The sequence below is a fragment of the Erythrolamprus reginae genome, chromosome 8 (genome assembly GCF_031021105.1).
Source record: "Erythrolamprus reginae isolate rEryReg1 chromosome 8, rEryReg1.hap1, whole genome shotgun sequence".
NCBI lineage: Eukaryota > Metazoa > Chordata > Lepidosauria > Squamata > Dipsadidae > Erythrolamprus > Erythrolamprus reginae.
This window is the reverse complement of record NC_091957.1, coordinates 54,917,025-54,932,172: the sequence shown is the minus strand read 5'-3', so window position 1 is coordinate 54,932,172 and position 15,148 is coordinate 54,917,025. Positions and strand designations below refer to the sequence as shown.

The window sequence follows — 15,148 nt, the reverse complement described above, 5'->3', positions numbered from 1 at the left end:
CCAGGTTGTGCGACGCGTGTCTCCCGTAACGTGGGAACGCGCCTCTTGCATCTTCTTTCTTTCTTTTTTCTCCTCTCTCTTTCTCTTCCTCCTCCTCCTCCAGCCGCGGCCGCTCGGTGGCCGCTACCCGTCGCTCCTCCCCTTGTGGGGAGCGGTGGCTTGAGCTTCCCCAGCCAGCCAGCCAGGCGGCAGAAGGCAGAGCCCCGCTCCCCCGAGCAGGCGGCGGCGGCGGTGGCGACCGCCTTCCCAGCTCTCCCCTCCCACCGCCGGCCAGTCCTCTTCGCAGCGCGGCGCGGCGGCTGGGCGCAAGAGGCAGCCCCGGCTTGGCCCGCCCGGCTTGCCCCCATGCCTTCCTCGCCCCCCTCTTCCTCCTCCTCCTCTTCCTCCCCGCCGCCTCTGCAGCTCTGCCCCAGAGCCTTCGCCTAGCCCGGCGGAGGAGAAGCCGGGGGCGGCGCCAGGGCTCCGGCGTCCGTCCGTCGGCGATGGATCTATTCGACTTCTTCAAGGACTGGGATCTGGAGCAGCAGTGGTAGGTAGTAGAGATAGGGGGGGCTTGGGAGGAGGCAGGGGAGGATGGGTGGGGGTGTCAGCGCCGGGACACCCCCGGGTTGTGTTATTTGGGGTGGTGGTGGTGTGTGAATTAACTCCCTCTCCCACCTTCCAAACCAAGCAGCCCACCCTTCTTGGTCTTTCCAAAGCCAGATTTCCAAAGCTCTTTGTTGCATCCTTCTCTCCATCTCTCTTCTTCCACTCCCCCCCCTTCCCCGCCCGCAGCCTTTCTGTCTGGCTGGCTTTGATTTCGTGTTGGCTTGGCCGAGAAGGAAAACTCTATCCCAGGCGGCGGCGGCGGCGGCAGCAGCCCGGCCGAGCCCGGTTCCAGGCGAGCTGTGCCGTGCGCCGTGGCGCGCTCGGTGGGTCTCCTTTCGCAGGATGCTCCAACTTGGTCCTCTCGCGTCCCCCCCCCCCCACCCCGGAGAAAGGCAGGGAGGGGTATTCAAGGACCTTTTCTCCCCCCCATGCCTCCCTGCTCGCACCCGCTGACCCATCCTCCACCACCCTGTCGCCATCCTATGCCCATCCGTTGCGCCCTTGAAGAACCCAAGTTGGAGAAGGTCGGCTCGGGGGTCCCGAATAACGCCCCCCCATCTCTTTTTCCCGCAAACGAAGGGGGTCGGGACTCCGGGAGACGCCACCCCCACCTCTCCCCCTCTTCCCACCCCCCATCATCCTGAGCGTTACATCCCTCGCAGGGTTGGTTTTTGAAAAAAAAATTAAAATGGCAAACGGGTCCGTTCAAACCGTCTGCGGTTGGAAATACAGAGAGTTGGGAAGTCTTGGAAATAGAGAGAGTTGGAGAAAAAAATGTTTTAGGCTTTTTTGGGGGGAGGGCGGAGAGGGAGGGGAGAAGAGAATTTTTGGTTTTACCAAAACCGGGGAACTTCTTTGGCTACAACGCCCCCAGCGGCGCGCCCCCTCCCTCCTGCAAATAGCTGAGCTTAAATTCAGCCCAGATACTTCAAGGTTTCAGGGTTGGTCGGGTTCCACGCGGGGAGATGGTGATATAAGGATTATAAACTTTTATTCTTTAAAGATGACACTCAAGTCAACTGAACATTTAAAAATGTGTCAAAATTATTATTATTATTATTATTATTATTTATTTTATTCATTAAACATGAAACTCGGTAAACTGAACATTTTAAAAAGTGTCAATACCTCTATTATTATTATTATTATTATTATTATTATTATTATTATTATTATTGCTACTACTACTAATTTATTATTACCAAGTGCTGTTTTATTGTTGTTATTGCTGTTGTTGTTATTATTACTATATATTTATTACTATTATACTACAGTATTACTATTATATTATTATTATTACCTTTTTAGTAGTACTGTTTTATTATTTTTGTTATTGCTGTTATTATTATTATTATTATTATCACTACTATTACTATTATACTATTACTATTATTTTATTATTACCATTTTATTATTACTGTTTTATTGCTGTTGTTATTGCTGTTGTTGTTGTTATTATTATTATTATTATTATTATTTCTATTATTATTATTATAAACCGCTTTTAAATTGAGAAAAGAAAAAACAGGGATGCTTGGATGCCTCAGGAAAACCATTTGGAATGTGTGTGTTTTTTTGCCAGTATTTGGGCTTGCTTCACGCTGGAGTTTGCCAAGCGAACAAGTGTGTCGTAATTTGTGTTTTTCCTGGAGACTTGGGGGAAATAATCGCGAGACGGGTAATAAATAATAATTATGAAATGGGTTCCAGATTGTATCCCTTCCAACGAGTCTGCAGACTGTTTGCAAAGTTAAAGAAAGGAAGGAAGGAAGGAAAAAGGAAGGAAAGGAGGGGAAAAAGGAGGTTTTGGCAGGGTTCGCTTTGCAAAATGCCTGGAAGGTGTTGGCTTAGGTGTTTTTGCTGATTTGTGGAGTTGCTAGGAATTGTGAGTCACAATAATCACCTTTGTTTAAAGAGAGAGAGAGAGAGAAACACCTTTCCCTAGGAAACTGTTTCTGTCAATTTGCCAAACACACTGTAGATGCCTGGCTTGGAATTCCCCAAAATGTGTCAAGTTGTATTTATTTTATTATCGTTTATTTTTCATAGCACCTTAAAAAAACAACAACCCAAAAAACCCCCAGCCATTTATGGAAACCATAAATTACTCCCGAGATCAGAATAATCTTCCTGCCAGCTCAGTGAAGAAGAGATTGTGGTGGGGTTTTTTTTATCAGTTCTGTGTAAACCCATCACATTATGTTGCTTAATAATCACGCTGTTGTTACTTAAAAGTAATAATCACAATAAAATTAGCACTCAATTAAATATGCGGCTCCACAATATCTTTACCCTGCCAAACTAATTTATTTTTGCAGACAGCTGATAACCGCTGTATTGCTACTCAAACAGTATTTGCATACAATTTGCTTAATTCATGGTGTGGGTAACATCATTAATTTAATAGAAGCTGTTACCACCAAGCATGGAGGTGTCATTTGAAAACCAACAAGTGTTCCCTTGTTTATCCAGTCTGACGCTAGCGAGGAATGTGTGTGTGTGTATGTATGTGTGTGTGTGTGTGTATGTATGATGTATGTGTGTGTCTGTATGATGTATGTGTGTATGTAGCATATTTTTGCTGAATTGAAAATAAAGGGAGACTAGTATAGATCTATTTCAAGGTTGTTTCCTCTCATCAGGTAGCCATACCCTCACTGGGATTTGAACCTGTAGCCTGTAAAGCAGAGAATTAACCTCTAGGCCACAGAATCTCATCCTTTCAGCTTTGGACCAGGATACCAATATACAGTAATACCTCGTCTTAAGAACCTAATTGGTTCCCGGGAGAGGTTCGTAAGACGAAAAGTTTGTAAGACGAAACATTGTTTCCCATAGGAAACAATGTAAGATCAATTAATCCGTGCAAGGGAAAAAACCCCCGCAAAAAAACACTGCCGCCCGGCTGTCACCTTTTGAAACAGCCGGGGGGACTTCTCAGCATCCTCCCGAACCCGAACGCCAAACCCGAACCTCCGGGTTCGGCATTTGGGAGGACGCTGAGAAGCCCCCCGGCTGTTTCAAAAGGTGACAGCCGGGCGGCGGGGCTTCTTGGCGGCAGCGGCGGCAGGTTCGTAAGAAGGAAAAAGTTCGTAAGAAGAGGCAAAAAATTTCTGAACCCCGGGTTTGTATCTCGGGTTTTTCGTAAGACAAGGGGTTCGTATCATGAGGTACCACTGTATATATATGTGTTTGATTTTCTGTCGAAATCACCCTGGAATCCCTAAATATGGGAGGAAGCAACTTTTCTTTTCTTTTTGCCTCTCGGCCCCATGCAGGGGCCTTTCCGAGGCAGATTCCAATTGCTACAGGTTCAAATCTGGGTAAAGGTATGTCTAGCTGATGAGACCATAACAAGCTTGAAATAGATCTATACTAGGCTCCCTTCTTTTTCACTTATCAGCAAAAATATGTGTTGAACGGATGAAGAGAGTTGGAAGGGACCTTGTAGGTCATCTAGTCCAACCCCCTGCTCAAGTAGGAGACCCTGCACCATTTCTGACCGATGGCGGTCCAATCTCTTCTTGAAAGCCTCCAGGGATGAAGCTCCCACAAGTTCCAAAGGCAACTTCTGTTCCATTGGATGAGTGTTCTTGCTGTCAGAAAATTTCTCCTTATTTCTCGGTTGAGTCTCTGCTTGATCAGTTTCCATTCGTGATTCCTTGTCTGGCCTTCAGGTGCTTTGGAAAATAGTTTGACCCCCTCCTATCTGTGACTTCCAACACTGGAGGTTTTCAAGAGGGTATTGAGTAACCATTTGTCTGAAGTAGTGTAGAGTTTCCTGCCTAAGCAGGGGCTTGGACTAGAAGACTTCTAAAGTCCCTTCCAACTCTTCTCTTCTCTTCTCTTCTCTTCTCTTCCCTTCCCTTCCCTTCCCTTCCCTTCTCCTCTCCTCTTCTACTTTACTTTGCTCTGCTCTGCCCTACCCTACTCTACTCTACTCTACTCTACTCTACTCTACTCTACTATGCACTAGTCTAGTCTAGTCTACTCTACTCTCTATGCTATGCTATGCCATTTTACTCTACTCTACTGTACTCTATATTCTATTCTATTCTATTCACATAGCCTTTCTTCTCCCTTCATCTCAAGTCAGCCTTTTGAGTTACGACAAGCTTCTCAGCCATCAGGGTCTCTGTTGGGTTCCAGGAGGCCTCGGGGAAGCAGTAGATCTGGCATTAATTTGATATCTCTATTGGCATTTATCACCCCGGAGTTGTATAATGGAGCCTGATGGGATTAGCACAACCGATCCCCACGCCAAGATGCTTACAAGGTTTTCAAGCATTGGGTAGTCCGGAGATTTAAGATTTTTTTTCCAGGGGTGGTGGTGGCGAAAGGCCGAGTAAAGAGCTGAGTAAATAGGATCAGTTTGGAACAAGAAGAAGGTACCAGGAATCCAGAGGTTGCAAACTATGTCATTTTGGGGGGATCAGAAAAAAATCCACAGCATGCACAGTTTTTTTCTCCATACATTCATTGATGCTTACAACTCTGTGGGGTAGGCAGGATTGAGTTGGTTTGACCCTGTTCTGTCTGGGTCACTCCAGAAGCCAATACCAACCCAAAAAGAGAAGCCAGACACACTGGTAAAAGGCAAAGGCAGTTTATAAAATTCAAGAAAAACACAGGTAACAGAAAATGTCCTTACAAACAGGAAAATGCTGTATCTTCAGATATATCCACGAAGGCAAAAGTACATGCAGCAATACAGAATCCTTGCTGCCAAGACGAGTCTGTAGATAGCAGACCTACACCTCCCATGGGTCTTCCAAAGCTGCTGGGTCACAAGCCAGGAACAGAGACGCCGAGAAACAAGACAGGATAAGGCAACTCCAAACTGATAACACTCCACATGGCTTCAAGGGCTTGCCTGCCTTTTAAACCCTGCTGAGGAGGACCACACCCAAGCCCAGCTGTTCCTAATTCAGTGCTGATAATACTTCTTTAATTGCTGCTTTCTTTGATCTGAACGTCTCTGTTGCATGTCAATGACGGCTTGAGCTTCATCACCTAATGACTCCAAACTACTGGCTGGGGAGAGCCCCCCCCCCGGGGGCTCTCATGCTGTTCTCCTTCATCCCATTCCTGATTGTCCTCTCCCCCGTCCGACTGTTAAGCCCCCTCCTCTTCGCTGTCATCCTGCTCCGGGCATGGAGCCAGCAGAGACACAGCCGGTCCCTGAGCAGCCTCAGGCTGAACCACAACAGACCTGAGGCCTCCTAGAAAATCTTGGTTAATCTGAACCATGGACTACTTTATTCTGTGATTTCACATGGAAGGCTGGTGCTTTTTCCCCAAATAGTCACTTGTTTGCTTGTTTCATTTGTTATTTATTCCTTGCTGGAGGTTTTGACAGCCATTGTCCAGAAGGATATAGAGTCTCATACTTAGAGCAGGGGGTTAGGATTACAAGACCTCCAAGGTCCTTTCCAACTCCCTTTATTCTGTTATTCGTTTATTTATTTTATTAAGTCTGCATTGGTTGCCGATCAATTTCTGGGCACAATTCAAAGTGTTGGTTATGACCTTTAAAGCCCTTCATGGCATCGGGCCAGAATATCTCCGAGACCGCCTTCTGCCGCACGAATCCCAGTGACCGATTAGGTCCCGTCAACTAAACAATGTCGGTTGGCGGGCCCCAGGGGAAGAGCCTTCTCTGTGGCGGCCCCGACTCTCTGGAACCAGCTCCCCCCAGAGATTAGAACTGCCCCTACTCTCCTTGCCTTTTGTAAACGTCTCAAAACCCACCTTTGTCGTCAGGCATGGGGGAATTGAAACATCTCCTCTGGGCCTATATAATTTATGTATGGTATGTTTGTAGGTATGTCTGCTTAAAAATGGGGTTTTTAACTATTTTAAATTTTAAATTGTATATTATTATATTTGTTATGAATTGTTTTATTGTGTTGTGAGCTGCCCCAAGTCCACGGGAAGGGGCGGCATACAAATAAATAAATAAATAAATAAATAAATAAATAAATAAATAAATAAATAAATAAATAAAAATAAATAAATAAATAAATAAATAAATAAATAAATAAATAATAAACAAACAAACAAACAAATAAATAAATAAAAATAAATTTCCTTTGCAAATGTGAGTAGATAAATAGGTACCACTTCGGTGGGAAGCTAGCGGTGACATCACGCTGGCCATTAGACCATAGAAATATCTTTTGGACAATTGCTCAGTGGTCTTGAAACTGAGATTTTTTTTAAAAAAAATTGGATTTGTATGCCGCCCCTCTCCGGAGACCCGGGGCGGCTAACAGCAATAATAAAACAGTGTACAGTAATAATCCAATACTAAAAATGAGATGAGCACCAATCCTTGTAGTTGTTCGTAACTAGCAGAGTAAAATCCTCAGGGACTCTTTTACCTTCATCTCCTACTACAACCACATAAAAAATTATAGGGTGTAACTTAAGGATGTCCTAAAACCGAACCATCAACCAAGAGCAAAATCAATTATCCTGCAAATTCTCCATCTGTAAACCCTTCTCTTATCTTCAGATGCTCGTACAACATTTGGTGATAAAAATGAACTTGAAGGATAAAGGAAAAGAAACATTAGAACATAATGTTTGAGCTTGGACCGGATTTGGAAACAATGGATATTGGCTAAAGAAATACTCCTTTAGAATTCAATTACTTGTATAGTAATACCTTGTCTAACAAACTTAATTGGTTCCGGGATGCGGTTCTTAAGATGAAAAGTTTGTAAGAGGAAACAATGTTTCCCATAGGAATCAATGGAAAAAGCGATTAATGCGTGCAAGCCCAAAATTCACCCCTTTTGCCAGCCGAAGCGCCCGTTTTGCTCTGCTGGGATTCCCCTGAAGCTCCCCTCCATGGGAAACCCCACCTCCGGACCTCTGTGTTTTTGCGATGCTGCGATTTCACTGAGGCTCCCCTCGCTGGGAAACCCCACCTCCAAACTTCCGTTGCCAGCGAAGCGCCCGTTTTTGCGCTGCTGGGATTCCCCTGTTGGGATTCTCCTGCAGCATCACAAAAACACGGAAGTCTGGAGATGGGGTTCCCCATGGAGGGGAGCCTCAGGGGAATCCCAGCAGCGCAAAAAACGGGTGCTTCGCTGGCAACAGAAGTCTGGAGGTGGGACATCCCAGCGGCGGTGGTGGGTTTGTAAGGTGAAAATAGTTTGTAAGAAGAGGCAAAAAAATCTTAAACCCCAGGTTTGTATCTCGAAAAGTTTGTATGATGAGGCATTTGTAAGATGAGGTATCACTGTATATTGTTTGTTGTGGTCTTCTCTGGGGTTTGGAATACCCTTGAATAAATTACACTGGGGAAAAGCAATTTTATTGTGTTAAATATGTGACTTGTTTCCCACTAACTTTTGGGCTCTGGATCCAAAAATAACCACAATTTTTGTCTATAACGTCAACTTTTTAAGCTACAGGATACCCACAATACAAATTGTGCATATAAAGTAAAGTAAAAATTTACCAAATACACTGTTTACAAAAGAATAATTTTATTCAAACAAAGGCTATAATAGTTACTGCAAGTTAAATTGTGTTCATACAAATAGTTGCTTTTTTATCGAATGGTAATTATACATATTAAGGTAATTTTTTTCGCTTATAGCTTTTTCTAGAGTGTTTAATCTGTGGGCATGCTCGCTTGATGCTCCAACAATAGTCAGCCATCCCATGTACATCCCATCTACCTCGAGGTTTGACTACTGCATCACTCTCTACATGGGGCTACCTTTAAAAAGGGTTCGGAGACTTCAGATTGTGCAGAATGCGGTGGCGAGAGCAATCATGGGCTTTCCTAGATATGACCATGTTTCATCAACACTCTGCAGTCTGCACTGGCTGCCGATCAGTTTCTGGTCACAATTCAAAGTGTTGGTAATGACCTATACAGCCCTACATGGCATTGGACCAGAATACCTCCGGGACCGCCTGCTGCTGCACAAATCCCAGCGACCGATTAGGTCCCACAGAGTTGGCCTTCTCCGGGTCCCGTCGACTAAAGAATGCCGTCTGGCGGGACCCAGGGGAAGAGCCTTCTCTGTGGTGGCACCAGCCCTCTGGAATCAACTCCCCTCCAGAGATAAGGACTGCCCCCACCCTCCTTGCCTTTTGTAAACTCTTGAAAACCCACCTATGTTGCCAGGCACGTGGAAATTACCCTTAGTTGTTTTGTTTTATGTATGGTTTGCATGGGTTGTATGATTGTTTTTTAATAAGGGTTTTTAAAACTGTTTTAATATTGGATTTGTATATGATGTTTATGCTTGTTGTGAGCCACTCCGAGTCCTCGGAGAGGGGTGGCATACAAATCTAATAAATTATTATTATTATTATTATTATTATTATTATTATTATTATTATTATTATTGCTGTTGCTGTTACTGTTACTGTTACTATTACTATTACTACTACTATTATTATTATTATTATTATTATTATTATTATTATTATTATTATTATTATTATTATTATTGATACCGTGCCTCCCTGACCTTCAAATCTTGATGGAATCGCTCACCCTGCAGGAAGTTAGCAAGATGGCTATGTAAAAAAATGCAATTTGATGCTCATGTTGCCTAATTTATTTATTTATTATTTATTTATTGGATTTATATGCCGCCCCTCTCCGTGGACTCGGGGCGGCTAACATCAGTGATAAAAACAATATATAGCAATCCAATAATAAAACAACTAAAAACCCTTATTATAAAAACCAGGCATACATACTGACATACCATGCATAAACTGTAGAGGCCCAGGGGGAAAGAACATCTCAGTTTCCCCATGCCTGATGACAGAGGTGGGTTTTAAGGAGCTTACGAAAGGCGAGGAGGATGGGGGCAATTCTGATCTCGGGAGGGAGTTGGTTCCAGAGGGCCGGGGCCGCCACAGAGAAGGCTCTTCCCCTGGGTCCCACCAAACAACATTGTTTAGTCGACGGGACCCGGAGGAGGCCAACTCTGTGGGACCTAATCAGTCGCTGGGATTCGTGCGGCAGAAGGCGGTCCCGGAGATAATCTGGTCCGGTGCCATGAAGGGCTTTATAGGTCATAACCAACACTTTGAATGGTGACCGGAAACTGTATTAACTATATTATATATATAAGGTGTAGAGAAAAACTACAGTTTTGAAACCAGCAGGCCTAATTAACTGTAAAAAAAAGCTCAAAAATCAGAACAGAAACTGTTACAAATCCTTCCCCAGTATTACCGTGCAAACCTGGGCAGATTTACTTGGGAGTAAGACTGATGCAATTTGACAGGTCTTCTGGGAAAAGTGGGTCAGGGTTGGAAAATGTAATGATGCTTCAGGAGGCGAGAAAATGAGGCACAGCTGTTGCTCTAAGCCTGGACTTCAATTCCCAGAATTCCTGACTTGCTAGCTTTCATTTAAGGAGTGGAGGAAAAAAATTGGCAGGCAGGAAACCCCTCCCTTCCTAACATTAAAACCAACCATTTTCTTAAAAGTCAGCCTTTTAGGGTGGGTGGAAGGAGAAGAGGCACGATTTAAAAAGAACTTGATTTACATAAGGCAGCAACAGTAGACCAATTACATCAAACTGAGAAAATAAGCATTTACAGAAGGAGCTTAAAGTCACCAAATAGGTAGGTGTAAATAAAAAGGACAAGGGTTTACCTGCGGGCCTACAGAGTGCAGACCAGATCATTATTTCTGGAGAAATTCAAACCTGGATTCCTTTCTCCATGGGGATTGTCATGTGCCAGTGCCTGGAGGCTGTTGGGGTCTGGATAATAATAATAATAATAATAATAATAATAATAATAATAATAATAGTAATAGTAATAGTAATAGTAATAGTAATAGTAATAGTAATAATAATAATAATAATAATAATAATAATAATAATAATAATAATAGATTAGATTTATTGGATTTATATGCCGCCCCTCTCCGCAGACTCCGGGCGGCTCACAACAATGGTGAAGAACAGTACATAGTAACAAATCTAATATTTAAGAATCTAGATTACAGTTTTAGATTAAAAAGTCCAAAAAAGAAACCCCAATATATAAAAAACAACACACAATCAAATCATACACAAAAAACTACATGGGCAAGGGGGAGATGTTTCAATTCCCCCATGCCTGACGGCAGAGGTGGGTTTTAAGAAGTTTACGAAAGGCAAGGAGGGTGGGGGCAATCCTAAACTCTGGGGGGAGCCACTGCAGAGAAGGCTCTTCCCCTGGGTCCCGCCAGATGACATTGTTTAGTCGACGGGACCCGGAGAAGGCCAACTCTGTGGGACAACAACAACAACAACAACAATAATAATACTATATAACAATAACAATAATAATAACAATGTGACAATGTAACAAATCTAATATTTAAAAAACATCTAAAAACCCATCATTTAAAACCATACAACACAAGCATGCCATACATAAAACCTGGGGGATATGTCTCAATTCCCCCATGCCTGGCGATGCAGTTGGGTCTTAAGCAATTTATGAAAGACAAGGAGGGCGGGGGCAGTTTTGATCTCTGGGGAGAGTTGATTCCAGAGGGTCGGGGCCGCCACAGAGAAGGCTCTTCCCCTGGGGCCCGCCAGACGACATTGTTTAGTCGACGGGACCCAGAGAAGGCCAACCGTGTGGGACCTTATCGGCCACTCCAAGTCTCCGGAGAGGGGCAGCATACAAATCTAATAAATTATTATTATTATTATTATTATTATTATTATTATTATTATTATTATTATTATTATTATTAGATTGGGAGCCAAAGAGATTTCCTGAACCAAGAGCAGGAAAATCTGCCTAGCTTCTTAGAAACAATTGACTTCATCCAGATAATATTATAGCCCATTCATAGAATATTCCCATTCTCCAATTTTTCTCTCTTGCTCCAAAGTTTTTTTCAGACGGTGATAGGAACCTACGTCTGCAGAAGACTGCATTAGGTGCTTCGTTGATAGTGTGTTTTATATTGTTTTGTCATTTTAATAAATTATTTTGCAATAATTAATTAGTACCTATGGGAACACTGCCAAATCTACTCTTTTTTGATCTGGAAGGAGAAAAGCAACATGTGAGGTGTGCAAGTTGTCATCGTAAAGCCATCAAAAATTTGAGTGTGTTTATTTATAAGCTTAATGTATTCTATAGATCGTTCCCCTCCTGCCCCCAAATTATTATTGAAGAACTGCAGTTTCCTTTTGATTTATTTATTTATTCTGTTGAGAGAGAGAGGGAGAAGGAGAGAGAAGGAAAGAAAGAAAAAGAAAGAAGGAAGGAAGGAAAGAAGAGAAAAAAGAAAGAGAAGGGAGGGAAGGAAGGAAGGCAGGAAGGCAGGAAAGAAAGAAGGAAGGAAGGAAGGAAGGAAGGATGGAAGGAAAGAAGGAAAGAAAGAAAGAAAGAGAAAGAAGAAAAAGGAAAAAGGGATGGGGGATTAAGGAAAGAAAAAAAGAACAAGAAGGAAGGAATGAAAGAAAGAAAGAAAGAGGGAGAGAAGGGAAGGAAGAAAGGAAGGAAGGAAGAAAGAAAGAAAGAAAAGAAGAAGAAAAAGGCAAAAGGCAAGGGGATGGAACAAAAGAAAAAAGAAAGAAAAAGAAAGAAAGAAGAAAGGAAGGAAGGAAAAAGAAAGAAAGAAAGAAAGAAGAAAAAGGCAAAAGGCAAGGGGATGGAACAAAAGAAAAAAGAAAGAAAAAGAAAGAAAGAAGAAAGGAAGGAAGGAAGGAAAGAAAGAAAGAAAGAAAGAAAGACTTACAAGATTCATGGTATATAGCTAATGGCGTAAGATTTGTCCAAATAAGCATCTGGAACTAAGCTAATTAAATCAAATAAAGTGGCTTGATTGCAGGATTAGGGGTGGGGCAGAGAGGAAAAAAGGAGGTACGATTCTACTGTCATTTATTCAATTCTTCCCAGGATTGCAAAGAATGTTGAACCAGAATTGGGTCTCCATGTTCTATAAACAGGACATCTTGACGTGTCGAAATGGCAAAGTCGGGACAGCCAAATCCCAAAATGTTTACTAATAAGCAATTGGAGGAGGTTGCAATTCTTTTTTAAAAATGGAGAAATTCGAGAAGCCTTTTGCAAAAGATTTGAACCATCGCGTAGTTTGCCTGCACATAGAGAGAGAGAGAGAATTCGGGGTTTTGGGGGGAGATTTATGCAGGATGTATTTTTTTTCTTTATAGCTGTTGGCGGAGTGATGGGTCTGCAATTAATTCCCCACAGAAATTAACAGGGGTATGAAAGCAGAATAAGAAGTTGACTGTCATGCGCCAAGTATTTGCTGCTAATAGGAGGAATTCACATGGTTTTCATCATGATCTCAGCATGTTGAAACGGAGCCCAGGAGAAGGCCCGGGATTAGATTATCATGAGTAATCTAGCTCTCCAGATGTTGACGGACTGCAGAATAAAAGATTAACAGAGTTGGAAGGGACCTTGTAGGTCATCTAACCCCCACCCCCACCACCACCACCAAGCAGGAGACCCTATCCAAGCTTTTGGAGAGGGGCGGCATACAAATCTAATAAAACTTAAACTTAACTTAACCTACAAACCTTTTTTTCCTTGGGTGCCACTCAAATATTGGGAGGCTGCTAACCTGTCTCCATGGTCCTTCTATTCACTACAGTAGCCAGGCCCAGTTCCTGCAACCATTCTTCATATATTTTAGCCTCCAGGAGGAAAAAGGTGCATCCTATATTCTAAAACAGTGTTTCCCAACCTTGACAACTTGAAGATATCTGGACTTCAACTCCCAGAAGTCCCCAGCCAGCATTCACTGGCTGGGGAATTCTGGGAGTTGAAGTCCTGATATCTTCAAGTTGCCAAGGTTGGGAAACACTGCTCTAAAAGATATGGTATCTTCTGCCTCCATTCTCATCTTTCCTCTAAGGTTTGATTCAATCAGTTTTGATAGAAGACTTTGTCATCCAAAGTCATCCAAAGTTTGTTGGCCAAAGGTTCCCTTCTTTGGGAATTCTCCCGTTCTTTTTGCTTCTTTAGACCCATAATCCTTGTTTCTTCTCTTATGGACTTCATGTTTTTGCTCCTTATGCAACCAACTGCAGTGGTACCTCTAAGAACGGCACTACTGAAGAACTACTGAAGGTGTTCAAGATTTATTTGCCTCTTCTTAAGAACCATTTTCTACTTAAGAACCCGAGCTTGGAAAATTTGAGAGTGGCACGAAGCCCTGGCCAGTTTCCTGCAATTCCCCCTTTAATCCTGGCCATCTCGGGCTTTTCTGGGCTGCCAGAGGAGCCTTTCGGTGGCGCTTAAGGAGGCTGTGGCAGTCCAGAGTGAACAAAGCATTTTCCTTTCTCTGGGCACTTGGAGAGGGAATAAACCTCTGCCAGCACCCAGAGAAAAGAAACGCTCCCTTCACTCTGGGCAGCCAAGGAGTCACCACAGCGAAGGAAATGCGCCGGCTACAAAGCGAGCGAGCGAGAGGAGAGGGTAGCCCTTTAGCATGGGAAGGAACAGGAAGCAGGTAGCAGCAGCAGAAGACAGTGTATGGGAGGCAGCTTAGCACCTGGTGTATGAGAGGTGCATGCTCCTCCTCGCCGCCTCTTTTTGTTATTTTAAGCCTTAAAGTTTAGGATTTTTTTGATTCCCCTCACCTCACCTTCTTCCTTCGGCAGCGACTGTCCTCTTCCTCTTCTTCCTCCTCCTCCTCCCACCCAAATTCCGAGCTTTTATTTCTTTCCTAATGGGTTTGCACAGATTATTTGCTTTTACATTGATTCCTATGGGAAAAATGGCTTCTTCTTACAAACTTTTCTACTTAAGAACCTGGTTATGGAACGAATTAAGTTCGTAAGTAGAGGGACTCTCGTTTCCATCATAAAGACCTGCTCAAACCAACCTATCTTTGGTAGAGTTGACAGATTCTTTAATGTCTTCAGGGCTTCATAGTGAGTGCGTGCGTGTGGGTGTAATGTGTTAGAACTTCTGTACGTTAGGAGAGTTTTGGTTAGCTTAAGCAAATATTGATTTATAAATAGCTATGGTTTCCGTGCACTGCACAAGTGGCTACAAGGAAGCCTGGATGAAAAAAACAGAGATGCCAAAACGCATCTTAATTCTTGAAGGGTGACAGTGCTTCAAGTGAATAGTTAATAGTGCTTACTAATCACAAGAGTTTTTTTAAATTGTTCTGGTGTCTCTGGATTACATACCATCTGACCCTAATTATTTGCAGACTAATAGAGATCTCTAGAGATAAAAGGATCATCTCAGGAAGGGTGGAGAAAGAAAATGATGTCTCAGAGACAAGGATTAGACGTCTTCTTTGGCCAACTGATAATCAAGCTACAAGCCCAAACTGAGATGGGTATGAATGTTGTTTAAGCCAAGTAATTCATAGAAACATAGAAACATAGAAGACTGACGGCAGAAAAAGACCTCCTAGTCCATCTAGTCTGCCCTTATACTATTTCCTGTATTTTATCTTAGGATGGATCTATGTTTATCCCAGGCATGTTTCAATTCAATTCCTGTGGATTTATCCACCACGTCTGCTGGAAGTTTGTTCCAAGGATCTACTACTCTTTCAGTAAAATAATATTTT

At 43.0% G+C, this 15,148-nt stretch overlaps 1 protein-coding gene across 1 annotated transcript in view; it reads left to right on the top strand.

Annotated features, from left to right (window-relative positions):
* The first annotated feature begins 421 nt into the window (after positions 1-421).
* AFF2 (ALF transcription elongation factor 2) overlaps positions 422-15,148 on the top strand; it is a 331,886-nt gene continuing 317,159 nt past the window's right edge. Inside the window, 1 exon segment of the mRNA XM_070759954.1 lies at positions 422-529. Coding sequence (XP_070616055.1) covers positions 483-529 — 47 coding nt within the window. The 5' untranslated portion in view covers positions 422-482.